This window comes from Polypterus senegalus, chromosome 2 (genome assembly GCF_016835505.1).
Source record: "Polypterus senegalus isolate Bchr_013 chromosome 2, ASM1683550v1, whole genome shotgun sequence".
Taxonomy (NCBI): Eukaryota; Metazoa; Chordata; class Cladistia; order Polypteriformes; family Polypteridae; genus Polypterus; species Polypterus senegalus.
In genome coordinates this window covers 72,518,130-72,537,528 of record NC_053155.1, presented here as the reverse complement: position 1 = coordinate 72,537,528, position 19,399 = coordinate 72,518,130, and the positions used below count along the sequence as shown (strand labels likewise).

Here is a 19,399-nt window from a genome sequence, read left to right as displayed (position 1 = left end):
CCTTCTCATCCAATAATATCAAATTGATGAGCCAGAGCTACATACTCCACTGCAGGTCTATGCCAGCAGTTATAGGACGGAAGTTAAGGTTAGGGGTTTGTATGGTCAGCAGGTAGGATAAATGGTTAAGGTTAGGGGTTAGTTAATGTTAGGGGTTAATATTATTAAGGTTAGGGTCTGGTGTGGTTAACATGTCAATCAATTTGATTCATGATTACCTTTAAACGTTTATTAACAAACTGCTGGTCTAGCCATGTGGTGATGTCACTTCAGCTCTGAAACTGCTGAAGTAGACCTGTGGTGACGTATGGTGCTCTGGATCTGCATGCCAATACATATCTTCGAAGGTGTCTTTCATAACTAGACATCAATGCAAGTCTAATGGTATGTCAGATGTGGGGGTTTTCTTGTACCGATGAACCAGGTCAGGTCAGGTTGGGGAGCATGTACTGTGGTACAGAACATTGCCACACCCACCACACGAAGAAACAGCTTGGGATACCAGTTGGCAACCCCCAAGGCAGACAGGCAGTCTAGTCCCACCCTCTGAAAATCACCTTTTATCTGCCGTGGCCAGGTGTTACGTGGGTGTCCCGTTGGCCTGGTATAGCTACTTTGGTCCTCAACACTGAGGATCCTGCAAGCCAGATCACCCTCGGGGAATCATGCCACATTGCCTTAGTGATATAACTGACTCTCCCTCGCAGTGGCGTAGCTGGGGGGGAGGGAGCTTCAAGGGGGGACATCTGTACCCAGGCGCTGCATCCAGGGGGCGCCAAATTGACGTTACAAAATTTTAGAATGAAATGTTTTCCATTCTTAAATGCACTAAAAAGTAAATAAAAAACATTTGCATACTCAGTCCATTACTCCATCAGTATGAGGATATCTTTTTTCCTATGTTTTTTGTCTCTTTCTGATTTCGAAAAACACGTATTAGTTCTATATACCCAACAGACAATAATTTATCCCCTCCACTACTCTAACATGCTTGACTCCCACCCAGAAACATTTTGATGTTATTAAACAGGCCGTGCGACTGACATGAGGCATTAGTGTATCATTGTTTAAGTTGTTGCAATCGTCATTTCTGTGTGACAAGTGATTTGTGTTTATATGTCTGATAGAAAATTGACTGGGCTGTGGTGAAGTATTCTAGTAGATAGCTGCAAAAGTCTAGATGTTTCCCCATCATATTTTCGTACGAATAAATTGTAAGTAATGCAGTTTTTATAAATATATAATTATTTTGCTTTATAATTTGCTATATACTTTCTTTAAAATCATTTTTAAATACGGAAAACTATTTTTTTCTTACAAAAACTAATGATGGATTTAGATTTTAAAGAACACAAGGTGGCGTTATCATTTTCAGAGACTTGTATGAAATTTTTTTCTTAAAATACTATTATTTTAAATACATTTTTTAAAATGTTCTTTCCCTTCCCCATTGCATTTTGGCAAACAGGAGGGGGCGCGAAATCTTCAATTGTCCCCGGGCGCTGAAAACCCTAGCTATGCCTCTGCTACCTCACAATAACAACAACAACATTTATTTATATAGCACATTTTCATACAAAAAAGTAGCTAAAAGTGCTTTACATAATGAAGAAAAATAAAAGACAAAATAAGAAATTGAAATAAGACAACATTAGTTAACATAGAAAAAGAGTAAGGCCCGATGGCCAGGGAGGACAGAAAAAGCAAAAAAAAAAAAAAGAGAGAAAAAAATAAAATCTGCAGGGGTTCCAGGCCATGAGACCGCCCAGTCCCCTCTGGGCATTCTACCTAACATAAATAAAACAGTCCTCTTTGTATTTAGGGTTCTCACGGAAGGACTTGATGATGATGATGATGATGCAGACTTCTGGCTTTTAATCCACACGGTGCTTTGAGTAGATGGTGGTGGCAGGACACCGGAAAAAGAAACAGAAGAGAGAGTAGGAGTTAGTACAGATTTTAGAGCCACCATGAATAGTTATTATAATGAATTGAATATACAGAGTGTCAGGATTAAATTACAGTGAAGTTATGAGAAGGCCATGTTAAAATAATGTGTTTTCAGCAGTTTTTTGAAGTGCTCCACTGTATTAGCCTGGCGAGTAATGTGCCTCAGCAACCTCTCATTCGACACAAAGTCAAACCAGCGGTACCCAAAGATACTGTACTCTGAGGAGACACAGTACCAAAGGAGTCCACTCTTCGTCTCGGGTCACTGGATAGCATCTAAGTCTCACAGCCATATAGCAAAACAGGAAGTACCAGGACTTGGACTTCGTCCTTTTCCATAGATATTGGGAGTGCCACACACTTTTTTCCAGCAACCTCATAACCCCCCATGTTCTCCCAATCGGTCTACTGACTTCATAGGATGAGTCACCTGAGACATGAATATCACTGCCGAGGTAAATAAACCTCTTGACAAGATCGACACTCTCTCCGCAGACAGACACACTGTTGATGGCTGTGCCTAAGAGGTCATTAAAGGCTTGGAAGCGTCGGACAAAAAAAGTGATTTCAAGGCGTTCATGAGTAATTATAGACATGATAATAAAACATTTGACTAAATTTGGTAAGTTAAGTGAGGCAATGTAGCAGCATTCGAGACATAGCCTACTGTATGTTCTGCCTTCTTTGTAACAGTCACGAACAGCTGCAAACAGGATTGGAGAAACTGATTAACGACCAAACAGAAAGAACTGCAAAAGTCAAGACGTGAAAAAATTAATGCCTGAACAACGACCTCTAAATTTCAATAGGAAGCCACGGGTTACATTTTCATGTAGCGCCCAACTCTACGATGTTCTTTTCAAGGCTCCGTTTCTTTCTTTAACAGTGTTTGGCCGATAGATGGCGGTAGATCAACGTATTATTACTTTCAATGTTCAAGCGACTTAATCAAGACCAGTGATACAAGGTAGTTGGTCACCGGAAGCGCCCTGAAGGAAAGAAACTGATATCCCGTAAAATTGAGACGACGTGAACACGCTGGGAAAAGTGGCATGTTAGCTGTTAAAGAAGAGTATGCAGTTAGGTAAGTGATAGTGCCGGATGCGCGAGACCAATGCGGTCCTGTTAGTTTCTTGAGAACAGCGTCAAGAAGCGGCGGACAACGGAGAGAAATGAAGGGTTTTAGATTTCTTGATCATCACTCGCCCGGATTCCCAAGGATCATGTGTCGCAACAGTCTGCTGGTTTATGGAGCCTGTAGTACTGCGCATTGATGCATGGTAAATAGCGTTCTTCATTGGATTGAGGGATTTGGCACTTTGCCCTTTTGCCTTGTTACTCAGTTCTTTATTTATTCAGTTTTACTATGCGCGGCCACGGTTTTTCTTTTCCCTTTCCTTTTGTTGGTGTCGTGCACTTTATTACGTTCAACTAAATCTGTTTGGTTTTCACCTAATGAACATCTTTTGGGTATCTTGAATGTGTTAGCAGTACTTAGGAAATGAAAATAGCAGTGACTATAGGTCGGTTTTACCAGTCTGTATTCTCCAGGAGCCGCTTGGCTGACCTAGGTATTTTATAACCTCCGTCCGGTCCATGGAAGTGCGAAGCACCGTGCCCTCTTTCTGAAAGCAGGCCGCGGCTTAAAGTGCGCGACCGGGGGCTCAAGTTGCCAGATGACAGCGTGGATTGACGGTCAAATGGGGCCATGGAAAAAGAAGCAAGGCGGCGGAGTCAAGTCGCGCCCTCATAAAAACAACGTATGCGGACTTGTTAGACTGCTTAAATCCCCGTAACAAAAACCTAGCGATAGAAAGTAGCGTTTATCTGAAATGATTCAAGTCATTGAGATCATTTCTAAGATCGGAAACGCAAGAAAGGGGCAAGATAGCCCGTCTTTTCACACTTAAAACTTTGGTAAGTACATTGCACTCCAGTGTGTTAAAGCCACGTAGATCTCCAGACCTTTTTCTGACATTGACTTTGTAAATAACTATTCTCTATTTTTTAAATAAAAATCGTAACAGATGTAAAAACGGTTAATGGACATTGCAGCATTAATATTATAATCCCTCCTAAAAATTTCATAATTCAAGCAATACCCATAAAATAATAAAACAAAAAGACTTATTGACCTATTTCAAGGGTCTAGTCAGCGATAACAATAGTACAACACCTAAAGTTTCATTCCAACCAAGAAAGATAAAGATTAACAGCGTCCATTTTATTAGTCGCAGTGTCACTTTGTGAATTTCATTTGGGCCACCTTTTGTTTTGAAGTCATACTATCTTGGCGAGTTTATTTAAAACTACAGCAGCACTTATTTATTTACTTCATAACTGTTTTCTAGTATTTGTTATACTCTGAGTTTGTTTTCTCCTAACGAAAATAATTATACATTTGATTTTAATACATCACCCCGAGTTATTTATCTTGCTTTTTATATTTTTTTTTTCTAATTTCACCTGTGATTTAATTTTAGGTTACCTTTGTAAATGGTTTTTTTTTTTTTCATGATTTCCCTGAATTAGTTTTAATTTTGAGAGAATCACTTCAGTTTAGCTTTTGTTTTAAATAAAAAAAAAGTGTTAGATGAAGATTAAGAAGTGTACACTGTCCCTACATAGCAAAAGGATATGGCCATAAAAGACTTGGTGATGCTTTTTGCTCCAGCCATCTACTTTATACACAGTTATATTCTGAAAGTTTTAAATTGCACATCTGCTTATAATGTATTCATGTTGGTCTGTTTAAGGAGCAGACTTTCACACTTGGCATCTACATTAATTACCTCATAGTAGCTAATGAAGGCAAGTAATTCACACAACATCCTTAAATGTTCAATAGAATAGCTGTGCAAGTGCACCTTCACATTGTATGCCTCTGACTGACTGAGGTAACCAGACAGAAGCTTTCTGCAGAGATATAGGTTAACATTTGTAGTATTCCACAAACCAGACAGCAGTGTCCTTGACTGCAAGGTAGCTCCTCTTACTGTCAATGACGTGCTCAAGGTACTCCAAGACAGGACCTTCCTATTTACAAATGATTCTTTGTAGTGGGTCTGTGTTCAGTAACATGCTGTCTAGAGATAGATAGATAGATAGATAGATACTTTATTAATCCCAAGGGGAAATATAAATATAGATAACCATAAAGTGCAAATCCATTAAGTGAAAAACTAGGGACAGTCAAAAGTGCTGTTCCCTCATGGAACTGGGTATTAATGAGATAAAAAAAAAAGTTTGTTACCCCGCAGACGCTACTTTCTGTTATGCCATATCATTATATAGAATATTTCTATATGTAATAATGTGCAAGTTTAATTATAAAACACACTAAAAAATGTATTTATTAAAGTGGCATCTTTAATTCAACATTTCAGATGCACACAGTTTTTTTTTATCCATTAATAAAGCTAAACAGATATACTGAATGTTGGTCATGTCCAGGAATTTTTAAAAATACTGCATAGGCACCTTTACTGCATTTGGCAGTATGGGAGTTAGTGTGGTGTAGTGTAAAGGCATCAGCCAAATAAACAAATGTAAACCTTACTAATAGTGTATTAAATAAAATTAGATTATTAAAAATATTTTCAAAGCTCATTTAAAATTGCTATGAATCACAATTCTTTGTTTTCACCATGTGTGCATATAAGTTTATACAAAATTAAACATCCAGTAATCCATTAATGATCAAATGTATCTGTTCCATCTGGAGCTACAGTGTACTGTACCAGGTACAAGGCAGAAATGAAACCAAACGCACAATTAATACAAGAAGTTTTGAAAGAAAATGAAAATACTACTTCTGCTATACCACCGGTAAAAAGCATTTAACCATTTTCAAAAACAGCCTAGTGCAGACAGCAAAGATAAGAAAATGTCCGGGCTTATCATAAATGGAATCTTCTATAGGAATGGTCTGGGCCAAATTCGCCTACATATCCTAAGTATTCACTTTTGCACATTTTACATGAAGTGGTTTTTCCTGCTATGCTGCCTTTAAACTCATCACATATCACTGTGAATAAAACCAGTGTGAATTTTTTCAGAATATTCTATTTTTTAACATATTTTATAAACTTGACGGTGAACATAATTCCTGCTTTGCTCAAACCAGTTACTTCAAATCCAGTAACCGGCAACCTGCCCATGAATAACATTCACAATGAGTGGTTGTAATTCAAACCATTTGGTCTTCAGTTTTCAAAGGATTCACCTATACAATGTCTATGCATAGTCTTATTAATTGATTACTGGGAGGAGAGCAGTTGTGCTGTTCTTTTTTAAACTTGGTGGGAGGGTTTTTGTGATATGCTTCTTTGGGTTGCTGGAAGATTTTGCATGCTAAAGTTGTGGTGCCCACACATTCATCAACAGTAGCCTATTGGCAACTGATTTATTTAAAAAAATTGAATTCTTGTTTCTATGCATTTTAATTTTATTTCTTCAGATTTCTGAGAGTTTTATCACTGCTTTTAGTTTATTTTTATTGAATCTGACAAAATGCTTTTTTAGTAGATTTAGTTTTTCTAATGTGATGATATTTGTTTTCACTTTTAATTTTAGTAGGCAGATTCAAAAAACTGTCTGTAACAATGGGCCTTTGTAGTGCTATCTTCACTTAGCATTTTAAGTTTTCTTGATATGCAATTGTTTTTTTTTTTTGGTCCCAATTTAATTCTAAGGTACAAAATGTGTTATTGTATTCAACAGACAGTGTGACCAAATGATTGGGGCACTTGACTGTAAAGGTTATTGCTACTATTTCAGTTCTAACCACAAATCTTGATGTGTGGCTTTGCCTTTGTTTATTGTTGAATATATATTTTCAAATATTTTTATTATAATTGTGTACCTGTCAAATACCTTGGGGAGGTGGTCCCGTTTGAAAGGTACCATATATAATAAAGCATTTGTGTTGCTCAGTGTTCATGATACAATTTTCTTTGAAAATCAGTTTTTTAATGACACATTAACGTACTATTATTTTAATAAATCTCAGTTAGAAATGGTTGCAGCATTTAGAAAAGCAAATGCCATTTAAGGCAGTGTTTCAATGAAGGTGAGGTTTGCTGTTGTTGAACTTGTCAGAATACGCTTTTTTTACACAGATGGTAATTTTGTTACATTTCATAGTTATTCTGTATTCTTCCACCAACTGAATTAAACCAGCTTCACTTGGAAATCAAATTCACACTTAAAAGATATGTACAAAACTTTTTCAAAACCTGACAGGATCTAATCAATACACTTTTAGAATAAGCATTTAAATTGAGGAAGCAGGTTCTCTCCCCTCTTTTACTCCATTTGTCTTTATTCCTTTATTAATTTATCTGTTTTCTTATTTTGAATAGCGTTACGTTTTACTCTGCCAAACTCTTTCTCAGGGGTGGGGGTTGATTTGTTTCAAATCTTCTTTTTTATTTTTTTGTAAAACTTGAGTTATTTGTATGGAATGCTGTTTGATTTTAATAACATCAATAAAATCAAAAAAAAAAAAGGAAGGAGCTTCACTTGGTAAATGAGTTGGTGACCACTACTATTGTATAGATATTGTATAAAAGACTGCTTGTGTATGAAAGCAGGTGAAGTGATAAGCTGGTGTCTCATCTGGGGTTAGTTCTGCCTTACACTCAGTGCTGGCATAATAGATTCAAACCCTCTGCACCCCTATTTTGGATTAAGTACATTCATTAAATGGATGGATATATGGATGGAAGTTAATGTTCCCTACCCATTAATCCAAATTTAGTGCAGCAAATTAACATTGTATAATGCCTATGCTTGAAAAGCCTGTAATAATGAGCCTTCCATCAGAAGATAGCAATTTCCCTGCCATAGTTATTTGTGTATTTTCAGTCACTTTAAATAATTATATGCTTGTCAAATGTAGCTTTTTATGTTTCTTAGGTAAAAAATGAATTAAGTATTCGTTTGTCTTTAACATCAACATTATGGGCTCTTGTCACAGCAAAATACAGTAACAATATTTGTTTCAATTATGGCATTTAACATGAGTCCTGTTAGTGGGTTGGCTCTGAATACCTGTGACCTTAAAGTGAATTAATGGAGTTTGGCAATGTTATGTTTATTTGTCCATGGAGTTGCAGTTTTATTCTGCAGGGTGGTTCTTGTTTCAGTTCCTCAACTACCCTGTTAGTTGCTTAGTCCTTGCAAACATTGCTAAGCATGATTTTGGCACAAGGTTACTGTAGAGATGAACTTAAGTTCTCTTAAGTGAGGCAGTGCGCTTGGTTTTAGTTCAAACCTCTCATATATGTAAGCTTCAGATGGGTTTAAAACAGTTTTTTAAAATAATCTGATAATCTGTTCTTTCTTGTTGCTGTACCCGATACTAAAGGTACTTTTTTGCTACATGAGTTAAATTTTTTCCAAAAGGAGTTTTTTTTTCTTGATTTCACTGTAATTTGCTTATTCCATCTTGATAAATGTATATTAAACCACATATACTATTCGTTATTGACACTGTGTTTTTTTCATTGAGGTGTCGCTGATCTTGCGTTAGTACTATGTGTTTTGATTTCCATTTCTCTGTGACATGAGAAAATTGGGAACAGAAAAAGAGCAACAGTATTAATTACTTCAGTTACACCTTTGGCTGCAGATTTTGGAAATGTTTGCATCATGCAACCTGAATATAGTATAGGCACTGGCTTCATTATCAGCTTTTACATGACTGGGTTTATACAAAACTATGTTGCAGTGCCAAAAAACATGAGTAACCACTTTTTACTAGACAGGGATGTGCATTGTTTAATTACCATTTTTATTACATAAGGTACTGATTGAAGTGTGTTTTAATTTTCCTTTGTCAACACTCTCATTTTTTGTGTAGATGTTGTTGGAATCATAGTCTGTGTTCCAGACTTTTTATCTTTATTTCTGGTACATCATTAATATACTTTTTGTTTAATAAGATTTACTTTTTATTTTTCTTAACTACAGGAGCCAGGCAATACATTTCAATGACATTTCTAAATGAGAGTTCACTTTCTGGTGCTGGATATCCCTTTCTAAAGTTATTTCAGTATTTTGTTATGTAGTAATTCTTAATGAAACAATTTAAATATATTCTGCCTTCAAAGTTATCAAACCATGAAGTGTAAATCTGCATTGTGTAGTGTAATGCACTGTCTGTTTCTATGGAAGTTAAATTGTCGTATTGTTTTTTTCTTCACATAAATGATTTTTGGTGACATTGAATTTGCTGATGTTAGGAAAATTAAATTGGAATATAGAGTTCTGTTTACTTTTAACAAAAGTAAAATGTATTCTAAAGGTTAATTTTTGCATTTTATATTTTACATATTTCTGCTAATACATTGGACTGTAGTTACCTTATGAAGATACCAATTCAGTAGTCTGTACTAGAATTGCATAGCCTTTCACGCACACAATAGCACTTCGCGGGTGCCAGACCTGCTCACAGCTTGCTTACTCATTTGTGATCCAAATGTGACCATGACCTGCTCAATAGTATGTGCATAGATCTAGTTTTACAATAGGGGCCATGTCAGCTTTTGGTTTAACAGCTGCTACAGTCCCATTAAAAAAAGCAACTTTTTAATTTTGCTTTTTATTATCTTTTTCACTGTGGAGTATAAAAGTACATATATTAACTATTGCCGAATGTTTTGCAAACATGCTTTTTAGGACATTTTCAAGATTCTTCTTCACTTTTTTTTTTTTATTTTAATTTTTAGGCTCTGATCATTGTGAACTGAAAAAAAACCTCCATTTTGCTTTTTAATAACTACGAGTTAAACTCTACTGAACTGTTACTTTATTGTGCATTGTTGTTACATATGTATGCCTTTATAGGGGAAAAAAATTAAGAGAGAAGATGTAAATAGATGGAAATAGACATCATACATTAGAATTATAAGCCTAGCATATTTTTGCCCAGTTGCTCCGCATGTTAAGATATCTCCATTCCATGTAGATTATAGTAGGGTTTATGAATTTAAGGTATTATGCTAATTAGATCACCAACTCCATTTGTTGAATCATGGTATTCTGGGTTCTCAGGCTTGCATCTGGTAAAAATTAAAAAGTAAGGCAGTACCTTTTTATATTTACAACAGCAATAATTCTAAAAGAAATAGAAACATTGGTGATGGAGCAGCTATTAAGGTATATAAGCAAGGTTTTATTTTATTTATTTATTTTTTTTAAAAAAGAGATCACAATCTATGCAAAGATTTGGAACCAACTGCATGACAAAACCATTTCTTCTGACAAAGCCATTTGTACCATTTGAAATGTTTCAATACTAACTCTGTCCGTATTTAAGTGCTTTGACCACTTTAATTTGATTGGTAGAGATTTAGGCATTGTTCAGAAGGAAGGTAATTTTGTATCGTGAAACAGTAAAAGGGATCTATACATTGCAATATATTTCTGAATTGATATTACTTTATTATAAACAATATTACCCAATAAACACACTTTAGTACTTTGTTTTTTTATCATGTGTCAGTTTGAAAGATCCCCTACACAACCAAGCAAGTTTGATAAACCACCTCTACCAGGAATTACCTTCATATTTTTCATCTTGCCCCAGTCACCCCTCCTCACCAAGAAATAGGTTATTGTGCTCTTGACACCACCCAATTCAAACATCTTACAAATATAGAATCTTGTCAACTCCAATAGGGAATCCTGGACATTTTTCATTCCTGCATTCCCGTGAACAGCCAAGCTCTCATATATAATGTGTAAAAGTGTAAAAATCGATCAAGAAATAACAGCGTTATAGTTGAAAATAATTAAGTGCCACAGTTTTTTGGCCCACGGTGTAGTGTTTTGCAGATTCATTCAGTCAACCAGCAGCAGTCTTCAGTCTCCCGGCTCCGACTAAGACTGAGTATAGTGGTCTGGGAGGAGTCTGCACTCGGCAGCTCACGAATGCCGGGACTGGACAGACTTCATTGACGTCTGTCAGACAACAGCTTTGAACAGCAACTTGAAATTGCAATGCGTCAGTCTGTTGCATCAACATTATCTGTGCCAAGAAACTTGCCATCACAGAATGATGACAAGAAACTGGATGCATCAGTAAACACTGAAATGGCGGTGTTTCAGAGCAACGGCAAGCGCAGGCATTGTTTAGAATCAGTGTATCAGTATCTGATCAAGTAGATCGCGTTGCAGTCAAAAAAGATTTTTTTTTAAACATTAGTCTATCATATATCCTCCCAATGGCATTTGCCACTTGATTGACATACAGGCCGGCCAGTCTGAGATCTCTTTCCTTCTAACACACTGGTCATCCCACATGCACCCATACAATCAGATTGTGATTCAGACCACAAATGCCATGAATGTAATTACACCAATCTACATGCTGTCAAATAAACGAACTACATGCCGTGGCTTCGCCTCTGATGCTGACGTGCAGTGAGTGTGTATGCCTGATGAGCCCAGAATTAGGGCGAAACATATGTCGCGTACTCTTTGCATTATTTGACAGTAAAACTTTGCAACATTCTATGATCTGCTTCTCGCAACTGAAGAGGGCACCGTGGCGGATGTTTGCCAACACAAGCGTTACCTGGTAAGTAACCACCCATACAATCAGATTGTGATTCAGACTACGAATGCCGTGAATGTAATTACCCCGATCTGCATGCTGTCAAATAAACGAACCACATGCTGTACAACGTGTAACATAAAGGGCAAAACGCTTTGCATTATTTGACAGTAAAACTATGCAAAATATATATATATATATATATATATATATATATATATATATATATATATATAAAAAATATACAGTAGAGTCTCACTTATCCAACATTCGGTATTATCTGACGTCCCACCGGAGAAGAAAAAAAATGCATCAATCGGCAACAAGAACTGCATGTTGCGAGCATGAGTGTAGTCTATTTTTTGTTGCTCCCGACTCTACCGCAACTAATTACAGTGGAACCTCGGTTTGCAAGTGTCATTTGTTCTGGAAATGTGCTCGCAGTCTAAAGCACTCGTACAGTATATCACTGCGAATTTCCCCATAAGAAATAATGGAAACTCAGATGATTCGTTCCACAACCCAAAACTATTCATATAAAAATGATTAATACAAAATATAAAGTAAAAATACATAAAGCAAATTAACCTGCACTTTACCTTTGAAAAGAATCATGGCTGATGTGAGTGAGTTTCTAAACTCTTGTGAGATTCCACCCAATGGGACAACACACGGAAGCAGTTCGCCATAAAAACTTATCCTAAAAGATCACGGACATGCTATAAGCGCCTGCTGTCGATGGGTGATACAAGGAACATTATAAATGTGCAGGACACAGTATTACTTTCCCCCAGACCCTGCCTGACTGCTGTGTCTGTATATAGGAGAATGGCAGATCCCACTACAACCGCGCTGTTGTTGTTTCAAGCTTAATAAAGCTGGTGTTGCTAACAGTACTGAGACTCCGCTCCAAGTTTTTGGTGCAAGACAGGGATTCGCACGTCACAGCACAAACACACACGCAGTCACAATGCTGTAGTAAACAATATACACTCGTACGGATGTTGACTATATGAGTGATGGAGTTAACACTAGAATTACCAGAGCCTGCGAAAAAACTCGTAAATCCATCCCACCTTAAATCGCTTCTTAAAATCGTTCACAGCTCTCCACCAGCGTCTTTTGTTAATTTAAATGTGCTGATAAAAGAAAAGCTGCAAGTAGCCGGCTATTCCATCCCCCCACCGACTCAGAACGTGCACAAACTTCTCCCAGATCATGCCTTGATTGATTTTCTGGGAGTGAAGTGGAGTTTGAGTGGAAATAATAGATGGTTGTTTGGAACACACGCATTTCATGTCTGTTCCGTTTCTACAGTAATCTGTGTAAACACATTGTTAAAACAAACTTTTTTTATATTCTAGTAGTAGATGACAAAATGTAGGCATAAACTATATAATGTATGAAGCCTGAAGTCCAAATATCAAAAGAAATATTTTCATAGAAGGTACAAATCTAACACAACAATTGCACTTTTATTCAAAAATATAACTGCAGAAACAAATAGCCGCCTTAACATGCGACTGTGACAATTGCTTATTATGACTTCCTCCGTGGCGCAATTAACTCAGCTGCCGACTGGGAATCAAAAGGTCGCGAGTTTGATCCTGCACCTCTCCGTTTTGAGAAGTAAACTGCTCTTAGTCTTACTATTTTAGAATAAAAACATACATTTGATTTCAGTCTGTAACAGCCAGTGTAATTTATGATACTTGTAAAGGTTAGCTTTGTTTTTTTTAAGTCAGTTTTATTATCTCGCCGCTTCACGAGCCCAAATACACCCCACCCCCGCATCTGATACTGCTGTTTTCACATAGACACGCTGTAACAGAGGTAAACTCGGCTCCCTTCTACATCGGAGCAAGAATGCACATACCATTGCTTGCATACTGAAGTGTCAGCAAGCACTTTTCGTGGCATTACACACAGTTTTGAGCATGCCCTCTGCACACTACTTGTGGCTTTAGGCTTTTTTTTTTTCTTAGGCTCTGATAATTCTAGTGTTAAGGCTCTAGAAACTGCAATTAATTAATTACATTGAGCAACAAGAAGAAGCTACAGGAATCGACATAATGATGCTGCAAAGATGGCGAGACTTGACAGTGAAGAAACGACACTCGTCTGGAAAGCAGACTACGATCAAAAATGTCTTTAAATCATCACAGGACTGAACTTTTTAAGTACAGTACATACTGTATTTAACTTCAGACAATTCTGTAAGTAAGTTCATTTTTTCAGTTAATTTATTCTGTTTTGTTGTAAAACATGATTATTTGGTTCGTACTGTGTAAAATTATAACAGTTTGACGTTTAATAGGATTTTTCTTAACACCTGCCATTATCCAACATTTTCGCTTATCTGAAGTTCTGCCGGCCCGTTTACTGTATGTCAGATAAGCGAGGCTCTACTGTGTGTATGTGTGTATACTAATAAAAGGCAAAGCCCTCACTGACTGACTCACTCATCACTAATTCTCCAACTTCCCGTGTAGGTGGAAGGCTGAAATCTGGCAGGCTCATTCCTTACAGCTTACTTACAAAAGTTGGGCATGTTTCATTTCGAAATTCTACGCGTAATGGTCATAACTGGAACCTATTTTTCTCCATATACTATAATGGACTTCAGCTCGATGGCCGTGGGGGGGCGGAGTTGCGTGTCACATCATCACGCCTCCCATGTAATCATGTGAACTGACTGTGAACGCAGTACGTAGAAAACAAGGAAGAGCTCCAAAGAGCTGATGAAAAACGCATACAAGCTTATTCATAAGCGCAGCTACTGCGGAAACAAAGCAAGGTGTAAACCGTAAGTTTAAATTACGTTTATGGACACGCTCCCGCTGCCGTTTGTCATGCCTTCGTCGAATATTTTATTCGCGAGATACAAGGCACGAGGTATAAACGAGACTTTGGATCACTTTGTAACGGAGTTAAAATTGCTGTAGTGAGAAACTTTTAAGTGCCGGGTCTTAGCTAACATTAAATAAAACCGTGGACACCGCAACATCACATGAGAGCAGCTCACATGAACTGACTGAACGTAGTACGAGTGATCACTTCCATGCATCAAACCTGTTCAAAAAAAGCATTACACAATTGACAAGGTGGGAAAAGAATATGCTCCGAGCTGAGCTCCACAGCTAACGCGGTCTTGCGGAAGCAACTTCGTCACGCTGCAACCAAATACTCACAGAAAAATCCACAAGTTAATACACACGCTGTCTCTAGAGTTTCTCCACACTCAATGAATTCCTCGCATCCCCGTTATACCCTCTGATCTCCCATTTCAATTCAAATGCCTCCAATTTCCAGTAAGGCTCTGCTTCACGATGACAAGTAATAAGTCTCAGGGACAGACCCTGCAAAAGGTTGCCATTGATTTCAGGCAAGATTGCTTTTCTCCTGGACAACTATACGTTGCATTCTCAAGAGTGAGCTCGTGCAGCTTCGTCATATTACAACCGGAGTGCTGAACTGACAACGTGCTATATAAAGAGAACTATAACAATCGTAATAAACGAACAATAAAACAATGGAGAACCCGTGGATTAAATAAAAAGGCAGCTTCCTTGGCGAAGCAAGGAAAAAGGATGGCCTTATATGTCGTTCGTTTATAAACCAGCGGAGAAGCTGTGTAAAGGCTGCTTCACAAAAAACCAGCGGAGCGCCTTATTGAGCAGGCAGTCGGCTAAAGAAGGGAATCAATAAATATCTATAATCGTAATAAACAAAAAAATAGCGTACAAGCCGCGGATTAAATAAAGGAAATGGGTACCTGAACAGTGAAGTAAGTCTCAAATAGCTACACAATAACTATAGCAATCGTAATTAACGAACAATAAAACAGTACAGAACCGCGAAGCAAGGAGAAACGACGGCCTTATATGGCGTTCGTTTATAAAGCAGCGGAGAAGCTGTGTGAAGGCAGCTACACAAAAACAGCAGAGCGCCACACTCTGAATGTATTCCTCGCATCACCGTTATACCCTCTGATCTCCCATTTCAATTCAAATCCCTCCAATTTCCAGTAAGGCTCTGCTTCGCAATGACAATTAAGTCTCGGGGACAGACCCTACAAAAGGTTGCCATTGATTTGAGGCAACATTGCTTTTCTCCTGGACAACTATACGTTGCATTCTCCAAGAGTAAGCTCAGTGCACAGCTTGGTCATATTACAACTGGAGTGCTGAACTGACAACGTGGTATACAAAGAGATCCTTAACAGATAGTTATTGGTATATTTTCCCTCAGTTTAAAAAGGTTTTCTTTTCTTCTTACAACAACAACAACAACAACAACATTTATTTATATAGCACATTTTCATACAAGAAAAAAATGTAGCTCAAAAGTGCTTTACAAAATGAATAATAGAAAAATGGAAGACACAATAAAAAATAAAAATAAGTCAACATTAATTAACATAGAATAAGTAAGGTCCGATGGCCAGGGTGGACAAAAAAAAAAAAAACTCCAGACGGCTGGAGAAAAAAAATAAAATCTGCAGGGATTCCAGACCAAGAGACCGCCCAGTCCCCTCTAGGCAATCTACCTAACATAAATGAAACAGTCCCCTTTGTATTTAGGGTTCTCATGGAAGGACTTGATGATGATGATGGTCACGTAGACTTCTGGCTTTCAGTCCATTAATGTTGGAGCATCATGATGCTTTGAGTAGGTGGTGGTGGCGCAGGCCGCCACCACAAAGAAACCGGAAAAAGAAACAGAAGAGAGAGTAGGGGTCAGTACGGATTTTAGAGCCACTATGAATAGTTATTATGATGAATTGAACATACAGAGTATCAGGATTAAGTTAAAGTGAAGTTAGGAGAAAGGCCATGTTAAAGTAATGTGTTTTCAGCAGTTTTTTAAAGTGCTCCACTGTATTAGCCTGGCAAATTCCTATTGGCAGGCTATTCCAGATTTTAGGTGCATAACAGCAGAAGGCCGCCTCACCACTTCTTTTAAGTTTAGCTTTTGGAATTCTAAGGAGACACTCATTTGAGGATCTAAGGTTACGATTTGGAATATAGGGTGTCAGACATTCCGATATATAAGATGGAGCGATTATTTAAGGCTTTATAAACCATAAGCAAAATTTTAAAGTCAATCCTGAATGACACAGGTAACCAGTGTAGTGACATCAAAACTGGAGAAATGTGTTCGGATTTTCTTTTCCTAGTTAGGATTCTAGCAGCTGCATTCTGCACTCGTTGCAAATGATTTATGTCTTTTTTGGGTAGTCCTGAGAGGAGTGCGTTACAGTAATCTAGTCTACTGAAAACAAAAGTGTGAATTAATTTCTCAGCATCTTTCAATGATATAAGAGGTCTAACTTTTGCTATGTTTCTTAAGTGAAAAATGCTGTCCTAGTGGTCTGATGAATATGCGATTTAAAATTCAGATTACAGTCAACAGTTACCCCTAAGTTTTTTACTTCCGTCTTAACTTTTAATCCTAATGCATCAAGGTTATTTCTGATAACCTCATTGAATCCATTTTTGCCAATTACTAAAATTTCAGTTTTATTTAGTTTGAGAAAATTACTATTCATCCATTCAGAAATACCAGTAAGACATTGTGTTAGTGAATCGAGAGAGTCGGTGTCATCAGGTGCTATTGATAAGTACAGCTGTGTGTCATCAGCATAGCTGTGGTAGCTCACGTTGTAACCTGAGATAATCTGACCTAACGGAAGCATATAGATTGAGAAGAGCAGCGACCCAGGATAGAGCCTTGTGGAACACCATATAGAATATCATGTGTCTTTGAGATGTGATTACCACAACTCACAAAGAATTTTCTCCCTGCCAGGTAGGATTCAAACCAATTTAAGACACTGCCAGAGAGGCCCACCCATTGACTAAGGCGATTTCTAAGAATATTGTGATCAATGGTGTCAAATGCAGCACTCAGATCTAAGAGGATGAGAACAGATAAATGGCCTCTGTCTGCATTTACTACTTTAACGAGTGCAGTTTCTGTGCTGTGATTTGTTCTGAAACCTGACTGAAATTTATCAAGAATAGCATGTTTATTGAGGTGGTCATTTAACTGCATAATGACTGCCTTCTCTAGAATTTTACTTAAGAAGGGCAGGTTAGAGATGGGTCTAAAATTTTCAAAGCAGAGGGGTCAAGATTATTTTTCTTGAGTAGGGTTTTAACTACAGCAGTCTTAAGACAGTTTGGGAAGACCCCGTATCTAATGACGAATTTACTATGTCAAGAATATTGTCAATTAGCACCCTGATACTTCTTTGAAAAACCTTGTTGGTATTGGGTCAAGGACGAGGTGGAGGGTTTCAGTTGACAGATTATACTATGTAATTCACGTAAATCTATCCTGGTGAAAGAGTTTCATTTGTTTATAATGGAGTACCGGGCTTTGGAGGTTCTGCAGTGTTGGGGAGATATACTATGTTATCTCTAATATCATTAATTTTTTGATTGAAAAATACAGCAATGTTCTCACAGGTTTCACTGGAAGTATTCTGGGGCATTCCTTTGTGTTACCTGGGTTTAACAGACGATCAATTGTAGAAAATAAGACTCTGGGATTACTAGCATTGTTATTTATAATCTTAGAGAAATAGCAGCACCTCTCAAGACGGACTGTGTTATTGTATTCTGTTATTTTAACCTTCAATATCTCATAATGGATAGTTAGTTTAGTTTTCCTCCATTTACGCTCAGCTCTACGACATGTTCTTTTTAAATCAGACACTCTTTGGGTCTTCCATGGAATAACAATACTAGAAGATTTTTTAACTGTCTTTTCAGGTGCAACTATGTCAACAGCAGCTCTTACTTTAGAATTAAAGTTTTCCACTTTACTATTTACATTATCCTTGCTATTATAGTTGGCACTATAAACGGACTGATTGCTTAGAATGTTTGTAAGTTTTAAAGCTGCTGATGAGTCAAAGAAGCGTTTTTTAACAATATGCTTCTCATGAATGTTTTCTATCATTATTTCTATATTAAATAGTAGAAGGAAATGGTCTGATAGACCGATATCAATGACCTGCTTTATATCAACTTTTAGTCCTTTAGTAATCACTACGTCTAACGTATGATTTGCTTTATGTGTAGGCTGATTAACGAGCTGTCTCAAATCAAAAGAGTCCAGGAGGTTCATGAATTCTTTTACTTTTTGGTCACACTGATTGTCGATATGAAAGTTAAAGTCACCGACTATTAAGAGTGTGTCATAGTTTGTAATTAAAATTGACATTAAGTCAGAGAATTCCTCAAAGAAAGACGCGTTATATTTAGGAGGTCTATACACGGATAATACTAGAACGTGAGAATCTCCATGAATAACAACGGCGAGATACTCAAAGGACTTAAATTTAGCAAAACTAACATCTTTACATTTCTTAATAAATTCTTAATAAAAATTTAAAAGCAGTACTTCGTCGCTGCGAAGTGTGGGGATTTTGCTATATACAGTATGTATGTATATGTATAATTTTAACATTAAAGTAGACCATTTTTAAATGTCATCTTAAAACCGACCCAGTTGTTAATCGCTATGTGCTTCTGGGGTTTCCTTCTGACAGCAGCGGCAAGCAGCAGTTGCCACACAGAACACATTAAATTTACAATATTCTGGCTCTCTGTACATTTAGAATTCATAGATTTATACTTCAATGCATTTCATCATGAAAGTGAAATAAAGTATGTACTGTATATTAAATTTTCCAGATAAATCGTGTCCCTGGTCGTCCCTGCCTGAAGTTTATATCCCAGAAGTTTTATTGGCTTAATGCTAGAGTCTGATTAAAAAAGTGTTCCTTTAAATTTTTTGAGCAGTAGAATTATATATATGTGTGTGCTTATACAAGGGATATCCAGAAAAAAAGGTTACAACAGCTGTTAAAAATCG

The 19,399-nt window shown here is 37.1% G+C and overlaps 1 protein-coding gene across 2 annotated transcripts in view; it reads left to right on the top strand.

Moving 5' to 3' along the window:
• The first annotated feature begins 2,923 nt into the window (after positions 1–2,923).
• Positions 2,924–19,399, top strand: part of LOC120523027 (probable ribonuclease ZC3H12C) — a 98,235-nt gene continuing 81,759 nt past the window's right edge. Inside the window, exon 1 of one of the 2 annotated variants that reach the window (XM_039743951.1) lies at positions 2,924–3,034. Coding sequence is in view for 1 of the 2 variants with exons in the window: in XM_039743950.1 (XP_039599884.1) it covers positions 3,228–3,230 (3 nt within the window). In the remaining variant the exon portion in view is untranslated. Of the gene's footprint in view, positions 3,231–19,399 lie in introns of both variants that reach the window. The other variant, XM_039743950.1, reaches the window with a different exon arrangement.